The sequence below is a fragment of the Heterocephalus glaber genome, unplaced genomic scaffold (genome assembly GCF_053883595.1).
Source record: "Heterocephalus glaber isolate CG9 unplaced genomic scaffold, H.glaber_assembly_v1.0 deba00001569, whole genome shotgun sequence".
Classification (NCBI taxonomy): Eukaryota; Metazoa; Chordata; class Mammalia; order Rodentia; family Bathyergidae; genus Heterocephalus; species Heterocephalus glaber.
Genome location: NW_028258354.1, coordinates 844,586 through 861,473, shown reverse-complemented (window position 1 = coordinate 861,473; position 16,888 = coordinate 844,586). Strand labels below are relative to the sequence as shown.

At 34.6% G+C, this 16,888-nt stretch overlaps 1 protein-coding gene across 1 annotated transcript; it reads right to left on the bottom strand.

Moving 5' to 3' along the window:
- Window positions 1-15,532: 15,532 nt before the first annotated feature.
- Window positions 15,533-16,471, bottom strand: LOC101701205 (olfactory receptor 6C74-like). Its single transcript, XM_004861411.1, has one exon. It carries the CDS (start codon window positions 16,469-16,471, stop codon window positions 15,533-15,535), a length of 939 nt encoding a protein of 312 aa, XP_004861468.1.
- Between the last annotated feature and the right edge of the window lie 417 nt (window positions 16,472-16,888).

The following is a 16,888-nucleotide window of genomic DNA, read 5'->3' as shown; positions in this document are numbered from 1 at the left end:
TAGCTTTTGTCTAAAAGCAACAATTTATCTGACATCCAGTAGGACAGGAGAGCAATTTGGTGGGTGAAGTTGGTGAAAGAAGAAGAATTTGAGTGACAGGAAGAATGCAACTCAGAAGGGAGACAAAAGATTTTACGCAAGACCTCCTGAACTCAGAAGTAACTACAGTGAAACATTTAAGGTGTAGGAAAAAAATTATGTGACAAAGACATTTTGTCCTTTTGTTGTAGAAACATAGAACATAAACCTAGCAGCTGTTTGGAAGTCCCTCCCTCCCCATGTAGAGCCTAAAGTGTTCCATTCCATGACCATGTTACCTTTTCATGGGATTCTTTAAAGTAGCAGATGCCCTAATGTCTGATATGTGCTTATAAGAATGTAACCAGACAATTAAGACAAGAACAAGATACTGTATAGAATCTTTCTTACTTCCTAGCTTGGCTCACTAAGAAAGACAGTCATGACAGAGAAAGATGATTTCTTCCCTTTAATAGCTCTAGCGAGATAAAGGAATTCTAAGTCCAAGGACCATTGGCAATGGAGGACCAAGAGTTCCAAGGGTAGCATATCATATCAAATTAGAAGAGAAAAGTGAGGCCAGATTGGGCCAACATTCCCTCCACTCGTGTTAGAGGGGCATCAGCTGAGCCCACATTAAAGAAACTTGTCCCCTAAGTTTTCAAATATTGAAAGGTGTGCTAATTGTTTTTAATTGGCCAACAGAGTCTCAATATTGTTTTGACTAGAAAGTCACAAAATGAAAGTAAAGCATACACTTTATTTACCTCTTCTTGGGATCATGGAGGAGCTCCCGAAGTTGTTACTGGAATGCCAGGGTTGTGTTCCACAGTGATGAATTAAACTGAAAGAAAAGAGGTAAAGTGGAAAAAGTGTATTTAAAAGATATAAAGGCAATAAAGTAGAAGATACAAAGATAAAGAATACAGCTCCTAATAGCCAGAAATCAGTCCTAAGCAGGATACCTATGATGGCTCTTTGCAGGGAACAAGGAAAGGGGATTTTACCAGAACACCTACAGTGGGTCCTGGTCTCCTATGAGCCATGACAGCACAAGGTGAATTAAAGAGTTAAGACAGGAATTAGAGAAGAAACTGGGTTCTAGGACTGATCAATGATTCTCTGGGTAGCAAAGATGAAACCACCCTGAGCTTGCCACTATTTACTGGGTTCATAGGGAGCAGCAGAGGGTAGTTATAATCCTAAATTGACAAGGATCTTATAATTGGAGGAAGTATTAGATGCCTTAAAGGGTGATGGTAATCCTATGACCATGAATATCTTATGCTGATGAGGATCTTAGGTGGATGAGAAGCTTATGTTGATTAGGATGGTAAGATGAGCAAAGACATTCTTACAACAGTAGGTGGGATGAGTTAAGTTGATAGGGACTTTGTCCCTCCCCAGGTAAAACCTTTCTCTTACTACTCAGTTCCTAAGGAACCAGGTTGTCTTCAGAAGATGTAATCTTGCCCCTGAGCATCACAGGACTATTGAGGCTTCAGACAGCCCTAATCATAATTTAATTGTGAAATGATTGTCCCCAAAATTATGTAGAATGGCTCTTGGCAGCTCTTTCTCTAGGAATTTTTAAGGGTTGAGGGAACTCAGGCCATTTTAAAGTAGGTGCTCTATAGAAGAGCACATGCTTTTTAAGCTCCAGTCTATGTAGTGGTTATGCAGTGCCTATGCATGGCTAATGTGCCCTTGAGTCAAAGGCCTGTCTGATCATGTTCTTGAGAGGTGCCAGACAGCTGAAAGACACTTGTTAGATGTTTGTTTTTGCCTTTTGGTGTTTTTGGTTTTTTTTTTGTACCAGGGATTGAACTTGGAACCTTGCACTTGTGAGGCAGGCAGTGGCACCACTGAGCTAAATCCTCAGCCCTACCTGTTAGATGTTCTTGCAAGATCTCAGGAGGTTGATGACTCAGCAGGTTCTATTACTGGGCTTCCTGACTCATTTTGGAGTCATTGTCCTTACTGTCTAATACAATCCTAATTTCTGTCTCAGTAGGATACAAGACATCTAGATATAAAAAGAAGTCACATATTTGCATGTGCCATTATATTAGGTTTTTTGCTGGGTAGGATTTCATTGCATGGATATATTTATTACCAGTTGATAGAAATTATAAAGCTTTATGTTTCACACTTAGATAGGTTTATTTTTAATTGCAGTTTGTAGATAATGCAACATATATTCCAAGGTTCAAATATTTGCTTACTCAAGTTCAATTTGTCCAGCATAATTTATTGAGGATAAAACAGTGTTTTGGCATTTAATTACCTTAAAATCTATTTTAAAAATTAATTGAATATATGCATGTGAGTTTATTTGTAGACATAAAATTTATTAATTTATTTGCCTTTTACTCAATTTCATATTATCTGAACCTGTTTTATAACAGAAAATGATATAATGCTAATGTATAAAAATTTAGAACAATACGGGTGTATATAAACAAAATAATGTCCACTACTCTTCCTGTTGTTTCTGACAATCTGATAAATATATTAATATTTGTGTTTAAAATATATATTGTCTTAAATACAGCATGTTTTCTAATTAAGTTCTTTTTCAAAATCATTTGGACTATTTTAGCAAACAAAACAAAAACTTCAGGGTTTGGATTGCCGTGTGAAGAATTCTGAGGGGCTATTTTATGCAGGAAAGTGGTGGACAAACTGAAATTGCTGGCTTTTCTTGAGCCCATCAAGAAACTGAAGTCACAGTATTATAGGCAGCTAAGTTAAAAAAAATTAATATAAAGTCAGAGAGGGACTGTGGTCTCAAGGAAGTCAGTGAAAGGTAGAGACATCAGAATTGTGGCTGGAGGTACACTTAAAGAAGGAAAGGCCTCAAGATAAAGTCACAATGTCCAGACTTACATACTTCCCCAAGGGATGAATGGAAATTTGAGATTATACTATAATTGATACCACCCAGACCATTAAGTCCAGTTATACATCAGAAAAATGGTTGGGTGACCAGGGTAGCTGGGCTCATCCCTTTCCCCAAATGTTCCTGTTATACAAGTCATAGATAAGCCAATGTTAATGATGTCAGCCATATACCTTTGCTACATGCCCCACTTCCCTACTGGATCAATATTAGCTAAGTAGCTATACTCATAATCTTACTGATTGATTATAGTTTGACCCACATTGTACTTACCTTGTTATTTTGGCCTTTTTATTATAAAACATTCTTGGAGAAGTGACTTCAGTGGCAACACACTTTTGGGAGTGTCTGCTATTCCTACTCCCTAATAAACGTTTTCTACTTTAACCTCCCTTGTCTTTTGGAATTCATTCTTTGATTTCAGAGGACACAAACTTGGCACATCTGACATCTAGTAGATTGGGAATTATATCATTCCTGTATCAACAGGATAAACTGCCATCCTGAAATCTGGAGATAAAGAAAAATTCAAAGTACCTATAGCAGATTTGATTGAGCTACATAATGGTAGGAACATTTATTTAAGTGATTTTGTGAAATTGCTGTAGGCTAAATATGGACTAGAATGAGAATAAGTTGCTGGGAGATCTTTGAAGGGTGCCACATTTTTATGGGTATTACCTCCAATAATGCCATTGTTATCCTGTGTACCAGGCTCTGCAAATATTTAAGAAAAAAGATGAAAACTAAAGGATGAAGTTGGGAGAATTTTTATTGGAAATAAGAAGAAAAACAGCTGCTGGATTTTCAGAAGGGGTTCTGACTAGGTTATGCTGAACCCCCTCAATCGAGGTTTGGTTATACATAAGCAGGGCACAGAAGTTGCTTTATCATTTGGTGGACATCTATCAGGGATGACTCTGAAATTTTAAAAAATTATCAATTGGAATTCAGGCTTTCCAATCTGGTTCTTCCACATAGTGTTTTATAGTAAACTGGAATCCTAAATAGAAACTTGTTATTTTGCATTATAATTTCATCAGGAGTCATGAACTCAGTAAGGAGTGTGCTATGGCTTGTGTCTACATGTCCTCCCAAAGCCTCACATGCTTATGGGTGGAATCATGGGTCTGTGATACTTGATTAGTCCACTGATGAGATCATAGCTAGGTGTGATGTTGAGAGATGAAGCCTGGTGGGAAGAGCTTTCAAATTTTACTGTGCATAGCAAAATATGGTAATCCCCTCTGTTATGGCTTGTGTCTAGATATTCCCAAAGTATCATGCAATCATAGGTGGGGCTTATCAGAGGTGGGTGGATCTAGATGTGTGATGCTGAGATCAAGGGTGTCTGATTACTAAATTAGTCTACTGATTAGTTCTGGGTGTGGATAATGGGAAGGGCCACTCTGGGTGTGAATGCTACCCACCCTAAAGGAATATATTCTGGATAGAATATAAGGGACAGAAAGAGGGCTACTGTCATCACTTGCTGCTTCTTCACTACTTTGTTGCTTTGCTGCCTTCTGCCTGCCATAAACTCTTTCTCCTCTGTGATGTCCCTCTGCTAAGCTACCCTTCCTTGGAGTTAACCAACTATGAACTGAAACCTCAATAGACTGTGAGCTACAGTAAACCTTTCTTCCTGTAACTTTGGGTGTCCAGTATTTTGTCTCAGCAATGAGAAAAGTAACTAAGACAGAATGGATACATCTCTAGTGGATTTCTTCCCATGTTTCCTGAGGAAGTTGATGGTATTTTAAATCCCTCAAAACTCAGGAGCTTAATAGGGGGTGCCTATTTCTCCTTTTTGGAGGGAGGGCCTGGTTTCCATTTTTGCCTGAGTAAATGCATTCTTGCTCCAAATTCCTAGTTCACTATTCTCATTTAAATTTCCATTAGTATGGCAGACTACCCTACTCTATCATGTCCCTTTCCCTAGCTAGCAGTCTTACTCATAAGATAACTACATAAACCATTTTCTACACCATCAAATTATAGTGAACAGCCAAGAATATCTCTTCCTGGTGAAGGACGAAAAAATATTTTGAAAGGCTGAAAAACAGTTCTCTATTACAAAGACCTAAATTTCACAGAACTATAGCTGATCTTTATCCCACTTGGAGAAGAAGCATTGCTCATACTCAGTGTTCTCTAAAATTCATCTCTCAATTTAATCTTGGTAAAGGAAGAAGATACACAACTGGAGAAACACTTATGAAAGTCACAGCCCAAAGACACAGACTTGAATGACTCAGATTTAATCACAAAATTACAGAATTCTATCCTTTTGCCACAATTAACCACCACACCAACAATGCTAGAATACAATAAGAGAGGAAAATAGGTAGAATTACAACATACTTTATTAAAAATGTGCAAAACAGCAGAGAGGTGAGTGAAGAATTTAAATTAACTAACTTGCACCTAATTTATCCATCAAAACATAGGGAGAAAGAAAGACTTTGTCACACAACTAAAAACTAAGGTTATTATCCATAGATATGACAATTAATCTTAATTGTTGATTATAATGGCTTGAAAACCACCTAATGGATAAATAAAGCACACTTTTGAGTATGTCTTGGTAGGGCACAGAAATGTGACCTTCGGTGCTATATACAGTTCCTAGTCTCTTGCTGTTTGTCACTGTTCTCCTGTTCTGCTGTCCTACTATGTTGAACTAAGCAGTTTTGCTCCACCATACACATTAATATTTCTGTTTTGAAGCCAGTGAACTATGGAGAGAATCTTTGCAAACCATAAACTAAATTGAGCCTCTCATCTTTTATTTGGCATGTCAGATATTGTGTCTTAGTAACAAGAAAGCCGGCCTGATTAGAGTAGAATTGACCTGCAAGAAATGTTTCACAAAGTTCTTCACACAGAAGGAATATTATATAGGTCAGCAACCTCATTCAATATAATGAAAGGAGAAAGGCTAAATAATAAATGAAGTTGAAATAAATTTTTATTAATTTAATTAACCAAAAGATAAATGTTTTGTCTAATTTGCAATAAAAATCCAAATTTGTTATGGATATGGATATATGAAATCCATGACATTGATTCTATAAAGACTGGAGGAAGGAATGGAGAATACAGGTATAACATAACACTTTATGTATATTATAAGATAGGCAATTTATGAAGATTGACATGGATTAGTTTTAAATATATGTAGTAAACTGTATAAAAATATAAACCATTACAATTTGAAGAGCTAATTTATCACAAAGGTGAATAAAGATTATCAGAGAAAATAAGAAAGCAATCTCAGTATGTGTTATCCACAAGAAACCAAATTTAAATATGAAGATTCAATTTGGTTAAATTAAAGGGATCGATGCTGGATGTGGTGCCACACATCTGTAATCCCAGTACTCAGGAGGCTGAGGCAGGAGGATTGCTGTGAGTTCAAGTCTAGCCAGAATGACATAGCAAGATCCTTTCTCAAAATAAATAAATAAATAAATAGATAGGTAAATAAATAAATAAAGGGATAGAGAAATGAGATTATGCTAACACTAATTTTTAAAAATTGGAGTAGCGTACATATTTTAGATAACATAATATTTGTAAACTAGCAAAAGAATAGTAATTTAAAGCAAAAGAATAAAGAAATAACAAAAAAGTAAAATTGAATGAAAACCTAATCAGGAAAACAATAGATGTTAACAATATTGATAACTATTTAATAAAGGTGAACAAAGATGCAAAGAGAGATGATCCAGACTAATATCATCAGAAATCACTAGTCATCTCTACCGATCACATAGAAGTGAAACATAATAAAGATATGTCATGAAAAACTTTATCCCCCAAAATTTGAAACTTTAGGTTAAATTGACTAATTCCTTTAAAGACACAAAACACCAAATTTCACATGAAGAAAAGATGGTAATCTGAACAAGTTATATGCATTAATGAAATTGAATCCATTGTAGAGACTTAAAAAAAAAGAACCAGATCTAAATTATTTTATTTGTGAATTCTAATTCACATAGGGAAAATTATATCAATTATCTACAATCTGTTTTAGAAAATAAAAGCAGAAACAATACACCAATTCTTCACTGATGTCAGGTCAGTTACCCCAAACAAAAATGGTAACATGTTTGCCATTACAAGACAGGAAAAGAAAGAAAGCTTACCAACAAAATTATCTTACATACATATAGATATAATTTCTCAACAAATATTAGTAAATCATGTCTAAAATATAGAAAATCAAACACTATAAATTAATGAGATTTATTCTAGATATTCAGGACTACAGTATTTAAAATTCACTCTAAGTAATCCATCACACTAGGGTAAAATAAAGAAAAATTAAATGATCACTGTATATCACATGATGTAGAGTGAGCATTCTTAAAAAAACATGAATTTATCATAAAAAAAAATCTCAGTAACAGAAATGGGTACAATTTCCTCAATTTAATAAGAATATCTGTTATCAGGTTTCAAGTGCTGGAGACTCCTTTTAGAGGTAGTTTTTAGGTTCTTTCTGTCCTGAACAAAGAATTAGTCAAGACATTGCAAATGGTAGCAAAGTTTTACATTTATTAAAAGTAGGAAAAAAACAAGTTCTGTAGAGTGAGTTTGGGCCAAGTAAAAGTAGGAAAAAAATATAAATTCTTAAACTGTGTAGGACAAGAACACTTTATGGGAAGGGTCAAGATAGCAAGAGCTCAATGGTACTGTTCTTTCTTTACATCTTCCATTCCTGGGGCAGGATGAGGCATTTTATCCAAAACCTGCAGGAGTTTTCTGGAGAAGTCCAGGTGCAGAGCTTTGGGAACTATTCTGTGCATGTGTCCTGGGAGTTTTGTAATTAATAGGTCACACCTACTTTCCCAGCCAGTCTTAGCCATGCCCAAGCATCCTGCCTCATATCCAGTTTTAAAAAATAAATAAATAAAGCTATTATCCATCTTAATGTGTTTAAATTTTGCACTTCTATTTTTTTTAAAGTTTTTTTTTTTTTTTCCTCTGGTACTGGGCATTGAACTTGGGTCCTTGCGCTTGCGAGGCAGGTGCCAGAACCACTGAGCTAAATCCCCGGCCCTGCACTTCTTATAAATTCTAGACAAGGCAACTATTTTCTCTCTCACACCTTCCATTTAACATCATATTGGAAGATCATTTAATCAAATAAGATTTTTAAAAAACCAAATCTTTTACTTATTGGAAAGAAAGGAACAAAGCTATTTTGACTATAATATGATTTTCCTGTGTAAAAATCCTGAGTAATTAGCCAAACAATTATATATAAAAACTTTTGGTTCTGCAAGACACTCTTCAAAGATAAGTCAAGCCTCGGATAGAATACATACAAACATGTATTTTATACAGTACATTTTTCCAAAAATGTGTAATAAACTCTCAAATTTAAAAAAAATCATAATTTTTAAAGCTTTAAAATTTTTAAAAAAAAATCTGCAATATAGCTCATCAAAGTTACTCAGGTGAGCAAAGACCTTGAGTATGACAATGATGTTTTATATACAACAGCAAAGACATAATCTATGAGAAATAATTGAAAAACTAGACTTTATTGAAATCAAAATTGCTTGGCAAAAGACACTGTTAATAACAACAATATACCAGGAGAAAATATTTCTAATACATATCTAATAAAGGATCATGATCCAAAATGTGCAAGAAAAGTTAAAATTAGCCAGGGATTTAGCGCAGTGGCACCACACATTCCCCACAAGCGCAAGGTCCTGAGTTCGATCCTTGGTACCAGGAAAAATAAAAAGTTAAAATTAAACAAGAAAATGAACAACCCAATTTAAAAATGGGCAGAAGATGTGAAGACACAACTCAAAGAATATGATATACAAATAACAAATAATTATTTGAAAAGATGATCAAAACATTTGAATTAGCTAATTAGCAAATTAAAACCATGACACAGCATGGCAAATAGCCATTTATAACAATAATTGCTATTGAGAATTCAAAGTAATAAGAACTTTACTACTCCCATTCCTTGCTAATGAATGCAAGACAGCAGTCACTTTTAAAATTTAATTAATTTTTTTGTATAATCCAGAAATTGCAGTCCCACCTTTTTATTTACCTAACTACAAATAGTGTCCATATTAAAGCTCCATATGAATGTTCATCCAATTTTATTTATAATTACCCAAGACTGGAAGCACTCAAGAAGCTCCTGAATAAATGAATGGATTAAAAAAACTGGTGCATTCCATAAAATGACCGTTTCTCATTGAAAAAAATAAGCTACCAAGTTACAAAAATACATAGACCAAGAATGCATATTGTTAAATGGAAGAAGCCTATCTGTAAAGGTAACCTACTGTATAATTATAGTTATATAAAACCCTAGGAACAGTAAAACTAAAAAGAATGTAAAACAATCAATGGTTACCAGGGATTGCTGGGGAAAAGGGAAGCTAACATAAATGAAGCAAAGCAACTTTAAGGGAATGAAATATTCTATATATTACTGTAGCAGTGAATGAATGTCACTATGTATTTGTCAAAACTCATTTAACATTATAATACAAAGAACGAACTTTATTCAAGTGCTCAAAAAGCCATTTAAGCTTTCCCTCTAAAATCAGGGACAAGACAATGATGTCCACTATCATCTCTTCTGTTTAATATAGTTCTAAAAAACATTAGCTAGACAAATAAGCAAAAAGACAAAAGAAAGAAGTAAAAGGGATATGGCTAGGGAAGAAAGAAGATAAATTATCATTATTTGCTGATGACATGATCCCCTATATCAAAGATCCCCAAAACTTCACCAAAAAACTCCTAGAACTGATATTCAATTTCAGCAGTCTAGCAGGTTACAAATTCAACACTTAAAAATCAATAACATTTCTGTGCATCTATAACAAACTCACTGAGAGAGAAATTAGGGGAACAATACCTTTCACAACAGCATCAAGAAAAAGGAAATACTTGGAATTAACCTATCCAAGGATGTGAAAGACTGCTACAATGAAAACTACAGTACTCTGAAAAAGGAGATTGAAGAGAATATCAGCAAATGCAAAGATATAACCTGTTCCTGGATAGGCAGTGTAGGGAACAGGGAAAGGGGACGTTACTAGAACCTCTGCAGTAAGTTCTAGTCTCCTGCGAGCCACGGCAGCACAAGGCGAATTACAGGAATGGTAGAAAAATGAGACTGAGAAGAAGCTGAGCTTTGGGTCTGATCAGTGCTGCTCTGGGCAGCAAAGACGAAAGCCCCCAGCTTACTGTACCTTTTATTCAGTACTCAGCACATCTGGAGAAACAAATGTAACAAATGACTTGCAGAGAGTTCAGTACATCCGCGTAAACAAAATGGTAACAGTCCGGGAACAATGAGGAACTAAGTAGACGTTTGTTCCTTCCAGGATGTTTTCAGCTCCCAGGATGTTTCTTGTCCTGGAGAATCACAGACAGCATCACCGGATCATTGAGGTCTCAGTTGTGACCGGAGGCCAAAATGGAGCTATGTCTCGGAATTCCATAGCTGGGCTGTAGGCAGGAGAACTAGGCTAACCAAATGATTTTACTCTAAAATTATGTAGCATTGTTCCCGACAGGCAGAACCTATATAATCAAAATAGCTATTATGTCATATTTTTAGATGTCCATCTAAAGGCTTATGTGATCATAGATGGGGCTTTTTCAGAAGTGGCTGAATCTAGAGTGTGTGATTGATTCATGGTGCAATGCTAGGATTAAGGGTGCTAGGATTAAGGGTGGGTGACTACTAAATCAGTCCATTGACTGGTTTGGATCCACCCTAACCCTGGTAGCCTGGGTACAATAAAGATGGCAGAAAGAAGGTGCTGTGTTTCCTTCCTTCTTCTGCTACCTTCTGCCCACCACAAACGGTTTCTCCTCTGCAATGCCCATCTGCCATGCCATCTTTAGAGCTAGCTGATCATGACTGAAAGTTCCATAAATTGTGAGCCAAATAAACCTTTCCTCCTTTAATTTGGGGTGTCGGGTATTTTGTCTCAGTAACAAGAGAAAAGTAACTAAGACAATGACCAAACATCCAAAACTGTTCCATAGATTTAATGCAATCCCAACCAAAATACCAATAACTAATACTAATAATTCCTTACAAAACAGGAGAAAGAAAAATTCATATACAACCAGGAGAGACCTAGAATAGCAAACGCTATTCTGAGCAACAAGAGCAAAGAAGGGAGGATCACAATCCTTGGACTTCAAGCTATGCTACAAAGCTACAGTGTCACAGAAAAAAAACCCAGAATATTATAAAAATTCTAACTGTACTTCAAATGTATGAAACAATCTCATTGAAAGAAATGTGGTTGAATGTTGATCTAAGTATATTTGGAAATGATCAAAACCTAGAAGACTAAATACAAAGTAAACTATGTAAGTAAAATAGTTTCCCATAGTTCTACAGCTTAATGATTTTGATAATGCTATATGTACATAAATAAACTGAACATATATGACTATGCAGGTGCTGGCTATAGGAGGTTGGGGGCCAGTTCCTTTCTACAGGAAGGAGAGAGAGCTAAACATGGCTGGGATTGATAAAGCAAGACTGCACATGTGGATTTTCTCATTGTATCCCCTCTCATTTCTTTTCCTTGCTATGTGTAATCCTTACACACCTGTATATAGTGAAATGATAATACGAGGCAAATAAGGCCTCTCCATCCCTTGTATGTAGCTTTGAATAAAGTCCTTTTTTACAGTATTATAATTATTATATATGAATATTTTTGGATTGTGGAACAAATCATCTGAGTTTCCATGATTTGTTATGGGGAATTTGCTTTGATATACAAGTGCTTTGGATAATAAGCATGTATTCAAAACAAATTATGCTTGCAGACCAAGGATGAAGTTAAATGCACTAACCAAAAGCACACCCAACTCCAGTAAAATCCAAAGAAGACTGAAGGGGAGGGGCCTATCTTATTTAGTATACAAAAATATATATGTATTTCCACTTTAGAGTCATTATGTTACTGCACTAGATACACATGCTTCCCTTTACTTAAAAACGAACATGCCTTTTTATGTAAGACCACCTCCTAACCAATCTATAAATCCCAGGGATAAAGCCCTAATAAAGGCAACCAGGCAAGGAAAAACAATCAAAAGCCCATCTAGAAATGTGCACAAAAGCAGTGGCACCTGGGTTTAGGGGCCTGTGGCCTGGGACTTACTCACAGACAGGCTAGAGTGCTAATCAGGGTGTGACAAATTCCCAGGGTGAGGGAATCTCCCAAAACATAATAAAAGGAAGCTGTGAACAAAGGCCCATGGTATTCCTTTTCTGGGGTATTCATTCTCTCACCTCTAATGGATCAGGTTTCTCTCTTCTGTTTTCCCCAAAATAAGTGGACTATTTTGGTTTGATGAGCAGCAAGATCACAAAGCTGAGCAAATGGACCACATAGCCGGTAATAAAAACACTTACACTAGTTTAATGCTATGCAAAGTTATGTAACAAAATGCCTATTTTATATTTGGTAACCATTTGATGACATGGTTAAGTGGAGGCTACAGCTCATTGACAGTTCCTAGCATTGTGAGACTCACACTACGTATTGCTAGCCTTGGAAAAGACCAACATTTAAAATTTGGAGCTACAGATATAGCTTAATGGCAGAGCCCTTGCCACACATATGTAAAGCCCTGGATTTAGAGTCAGTACAATAAATAAAATATAATAAAATTTGAAGCACAGTTTCTACTATGTTCCTGTCATTTTCAAGCCACCATAAAGTTAAAACTTTTTAAATCAACACTTATGTCAAGGAAAAACTTTGTTCCTTGGTATATTTCTATTATACAACCCTCTCCTGATTCTAATGTGAATTTGTTATTATTTGTTTTTCTACAGCTTACATATTGACATAATTTAAATTTTCAAGATTGTTTAATAGCACACAATATGCTTTTTAACTAAATTGCATTTCAATTTCTCCATGGTTTGCAAGCATAATTCATTCTGAAAATGTGCTTGTTATCCAAAGCACTTGTAAATCAAAGCAAATTTCCCCATAAGAAATCATGGAAATGCAGATGATTCATTCCATAACCCAAAAATATTCATATAAAAATGATTATAATACTGTAATATAATACAAAATATAAAGAAAAATAAACTAACTTGCACTGACATTTGAAAACTTTTGTGGCTGGTTTGAGGGAGACAAGAGAGAGGAGGGTTATTGTGTAGGATGACTTTCACTATCAGAACAGATGGCTGCTGCCTATAGGCTCCGTGGAATCTTTTTCTCTTTGTGAACTTTAACAGGGAACCTATGACACCAGTTTTTGCCTCCTTTCTTTTACAGCAATGAGACATTGCATTGGCATTAATCAGATTCACTGCTCACACTGATACAGGTTTATTTGGGTGGTACTTTTCTACAAAATTTTGCACTGTTTCCCACATTTCACACAATTCCCTGATCTTATTTGAAGCGAAGGATTCCTCTGCCTTTTCTTTCTCCTCTTCTGCAAATATGATCTTCTCCATAACTCTTTACAACTGAGAGATGATCACCCAAAATCCCACAGAGAGAGAGAGAGAGAGAGAGAGAGAGAGAGAGGGAGAGAGAATGAACTATTGGCTCATTTGTGATCATGTGACATTCAGCCTGTCATGCTACTTGAATTGCCAGATATCATTTCTTTATCAAGTTAAAATTAAAAAAAAAATCTTTGCTTGTCTTGAAGAATACTCCCAGAACAAGTTACTTGCAACCCAAGGTTTTACATTATTTGACAAATTTATTTTGCTATACATTTATTGGAAAGTGCACCTTATACTATATAATTTAATTTTCACTTAAAATAATTGCAATATTAAAAATGAGAAATATTTAAATCATATAAACAAGTATTTTACTTAAAATATTAAGAATATATTATATTATGCTATAATTTTGGGGTAAATTATAAACTATTATTTTTCTATAGGCATAAGCTACACTATATTTCCAGCTTCAAAAATGACTATTTATTAAATATATATATATATATATATATACACATTTTTTAAAAGAAAGACTACATAATTCAGTTTTCATTTTTATTAGTACATGTTTGCATTGTATAATGATTGCATTCTTTGTGGGCAGTTGGTACACATACATAATACATTGTAATTCTTTTTTTTAACCCTTTTCCCTCACCTTTCTCCCTCTTCCTCCATCTCTTCATTTCCTTCCCATTTGAACAAAATTTATCTCCCTAATTCATTTTTATGGTGACACAAAGTTAAATAATGTGTTTGAGATAAATATTGTATTAATGGAGGTTAGTTAGAGTGAATCTGAAATCAGGACAGATATGATTTGGTTTTCTTTAAAATTAAACTGGGATTTACTTTATATGACATTCTCTGCAGTTCTGCTAATAAATATAATCTGATTTTTTCATTTATATTTACATCTAATAAGGTGAAATGTGCTTCTCTTTTCATAGTGCAACATGAAATAGATGTAAGAGAACTATTTTCTTACCTCTTTAAACAGAGATAAGAAACTACAAACTGCAGGTTTTTATAACTTTATAAAATATATATTTATATATACTTTATTTGTAAAACAAAAGCATGACAATTCCATTTAGTGCTTCAGATTTTAGTTTGGGGTGTCATTGACAAAAAAAGTATACACATCTGAATTTTATAGATTTCACTGTAAAAACAGGAAGAACTCTACAATATGATGCTTAAATTCACTGTCAGTGGATACAAACTAATATCCTTGGTATGCTTTTATGAATGAGGCAGTGCATTATTTTTCTTTGTATAATATTAGTATTTAAACAGAGCATTTACTATGTAACCTCATGTAGAAATAATGTAAACTTGGGCATTTAGAGTGGCTCTGGTAAAGAAAAAAATAACCTCTGGAATGATATCTTATGCTTTACAGATACATCTTGCTTCATTAGATTCCCTGTTTAAAAATGAAGAAGAATTATCTACAGAAATTGTAAGAGAAAATTTTAGCTAATGAGGACAAAGCATGCACAGACAGACACCTGTTACCTTCTTTACTGAAAATCCATAGTAAAGTACCATTACTGATGGAATGTGTACAAAAAATTGCAGAAAAGACAAAAAAATTGGAAAACTATCACTCATCCACTAAAAAATCAGAATAATAGGAAGAAAGGAAAGAAAGAAGGTTGTTTATGAGAAATATAATTTTTTGTGAAAGATTAATATTATGTGACAGAAGAAAAAAATCATTCCTAGAGGTTTGTAAAATGAAATAAGAATATTGAAAAACTTCATAAGTGATCTATGATCTGGATATAGCTATACTAGAAAAGCATAGATATATATGAGATTTCCTAAATGAACTCATAATAAAATATTGTCAGGATGAAAACAATCAGAAATTTAAATTGTGAGAATAATTGTAGAGTGGATAAGAGAAAACAATGGATGCAGATATTAAGATCAGAAAGTTAAAAATTCAGGAGGAGATTGAATGGATATTTATGAATGAGTTCAGTTACTAGTATATTATAAAAATGAAGGAATATGTTGAAATCATAGCTGATGTAAGCTATAATTTTCAATAATTTTTAGTAGCACACTATTATAAAAGTTAAACATTATTTCAAAGTATCAAAGGTACATTTTTTGACTAAATCCTTTATCGCTTGTATTACTTGCTTATTTCTTAGGGTATATATAAAAGGATTTAAGACAGGTGCAACTGAAATTGTGAGTACTGTGATCCCCTTGTTTAAAGATACCCTTTCCTCTGCAGAAGGTTTAATATACATAAAAATACAGCTGCCATAAGAGATGGAGACAACGATCATGTGCGAGGAACAGGTAGAAAAAGCCTTTTTCTTCTGCTGGCTAGAAGGGATCTTTACAATTGTTCTTATGATGTTTGTATAAGATGACATTACCAGTGTCAAAGTGATCAGGAGTGCGCAAATTGCTAAAATAAAATTTGCATACTCCATGACCCTTGTGTCTGTACAGGAGATTTTCAGAAGAGGAGAATAGTCACAGAAAAAGTGTTCCGTAATATTTGTACCACAAAATTCCAAAGTCTGGCTCACAATAGCTCCAGGAGTTATAGTTAATGCACCAATGAAAGAACAGGCAAAAACCATCCCACAGCATACCCTGTGGCTCATAATGGTTGCGTAATGAAGGGGTTTGCAGATGGCCACATAGCGGTCATAGGACATGACAGCTAACAAGAAAAACTCTGATACACCAAAGAAAAGGGCAAAGAATAATTGTGTCAAACAAGCATCATAGGAAATAGTTCTATCATTAGTTACTATGCTGACCAGATGTCTAGGGATACAGGTAGTTGTCAGTGAGAGTTCAAAAAAGGAAAAATTTCGAAGGAAGAAATACATAGGTGTTTTGAGGTGAGGATCCATCAAGGTGAGAAGGATAATGACAAGATTCCCAGTGATACTCAATAAATATGTTAAAGATAGAAAAAAGAAAACTACAATTTGCCAGTTTGGGTCCTCTGTCAGTCCTAGAAGAATGAATGTGGTCACCATTGTATGGTTTCTCATGGTTAAATTCCTTCTAAATTTCTTGTAATCTGGGGAAAGATAATTTATGGTTAAAAAAGGATTCTTTGAGTAATTAAAAGTGATGTGTACAACCAAGTACCTTAAATGAAATGCACATCCTCTTTTTTATCACTTTATCTCTTTTACTCTGCAGTGAGAATTCCAGGATTAACTTTGCTTTTTTTTCGTTCCTCTGGATACTCATTTTCATGATTTTACGTTCTTACTCTTAGAAATATTGGCTCAGTAATTTCTTGTTATAAGATCCTGTGCATTTTTCTAGGGTGGGCTTTTTATTAACGCTTTTTAGTAAAAAGACTAATAAAAGTGATCAGATCCACTTGTACCACCAATGGTACAAGTTGTCTGCTGGGATAGCCATGCATGTACCACTAGAGGTCCAAGCCAGCGGGCACA

What these genes read in the sequence shown, in the direction of transcription:
- LOC101701205 (XM_004861411.1), bottom strand. Translation starts at nt 16,471, where the DNA reads ATGAGAAACCATACAATGGTGACCACATTCATTCTTCTAGGACTGACA.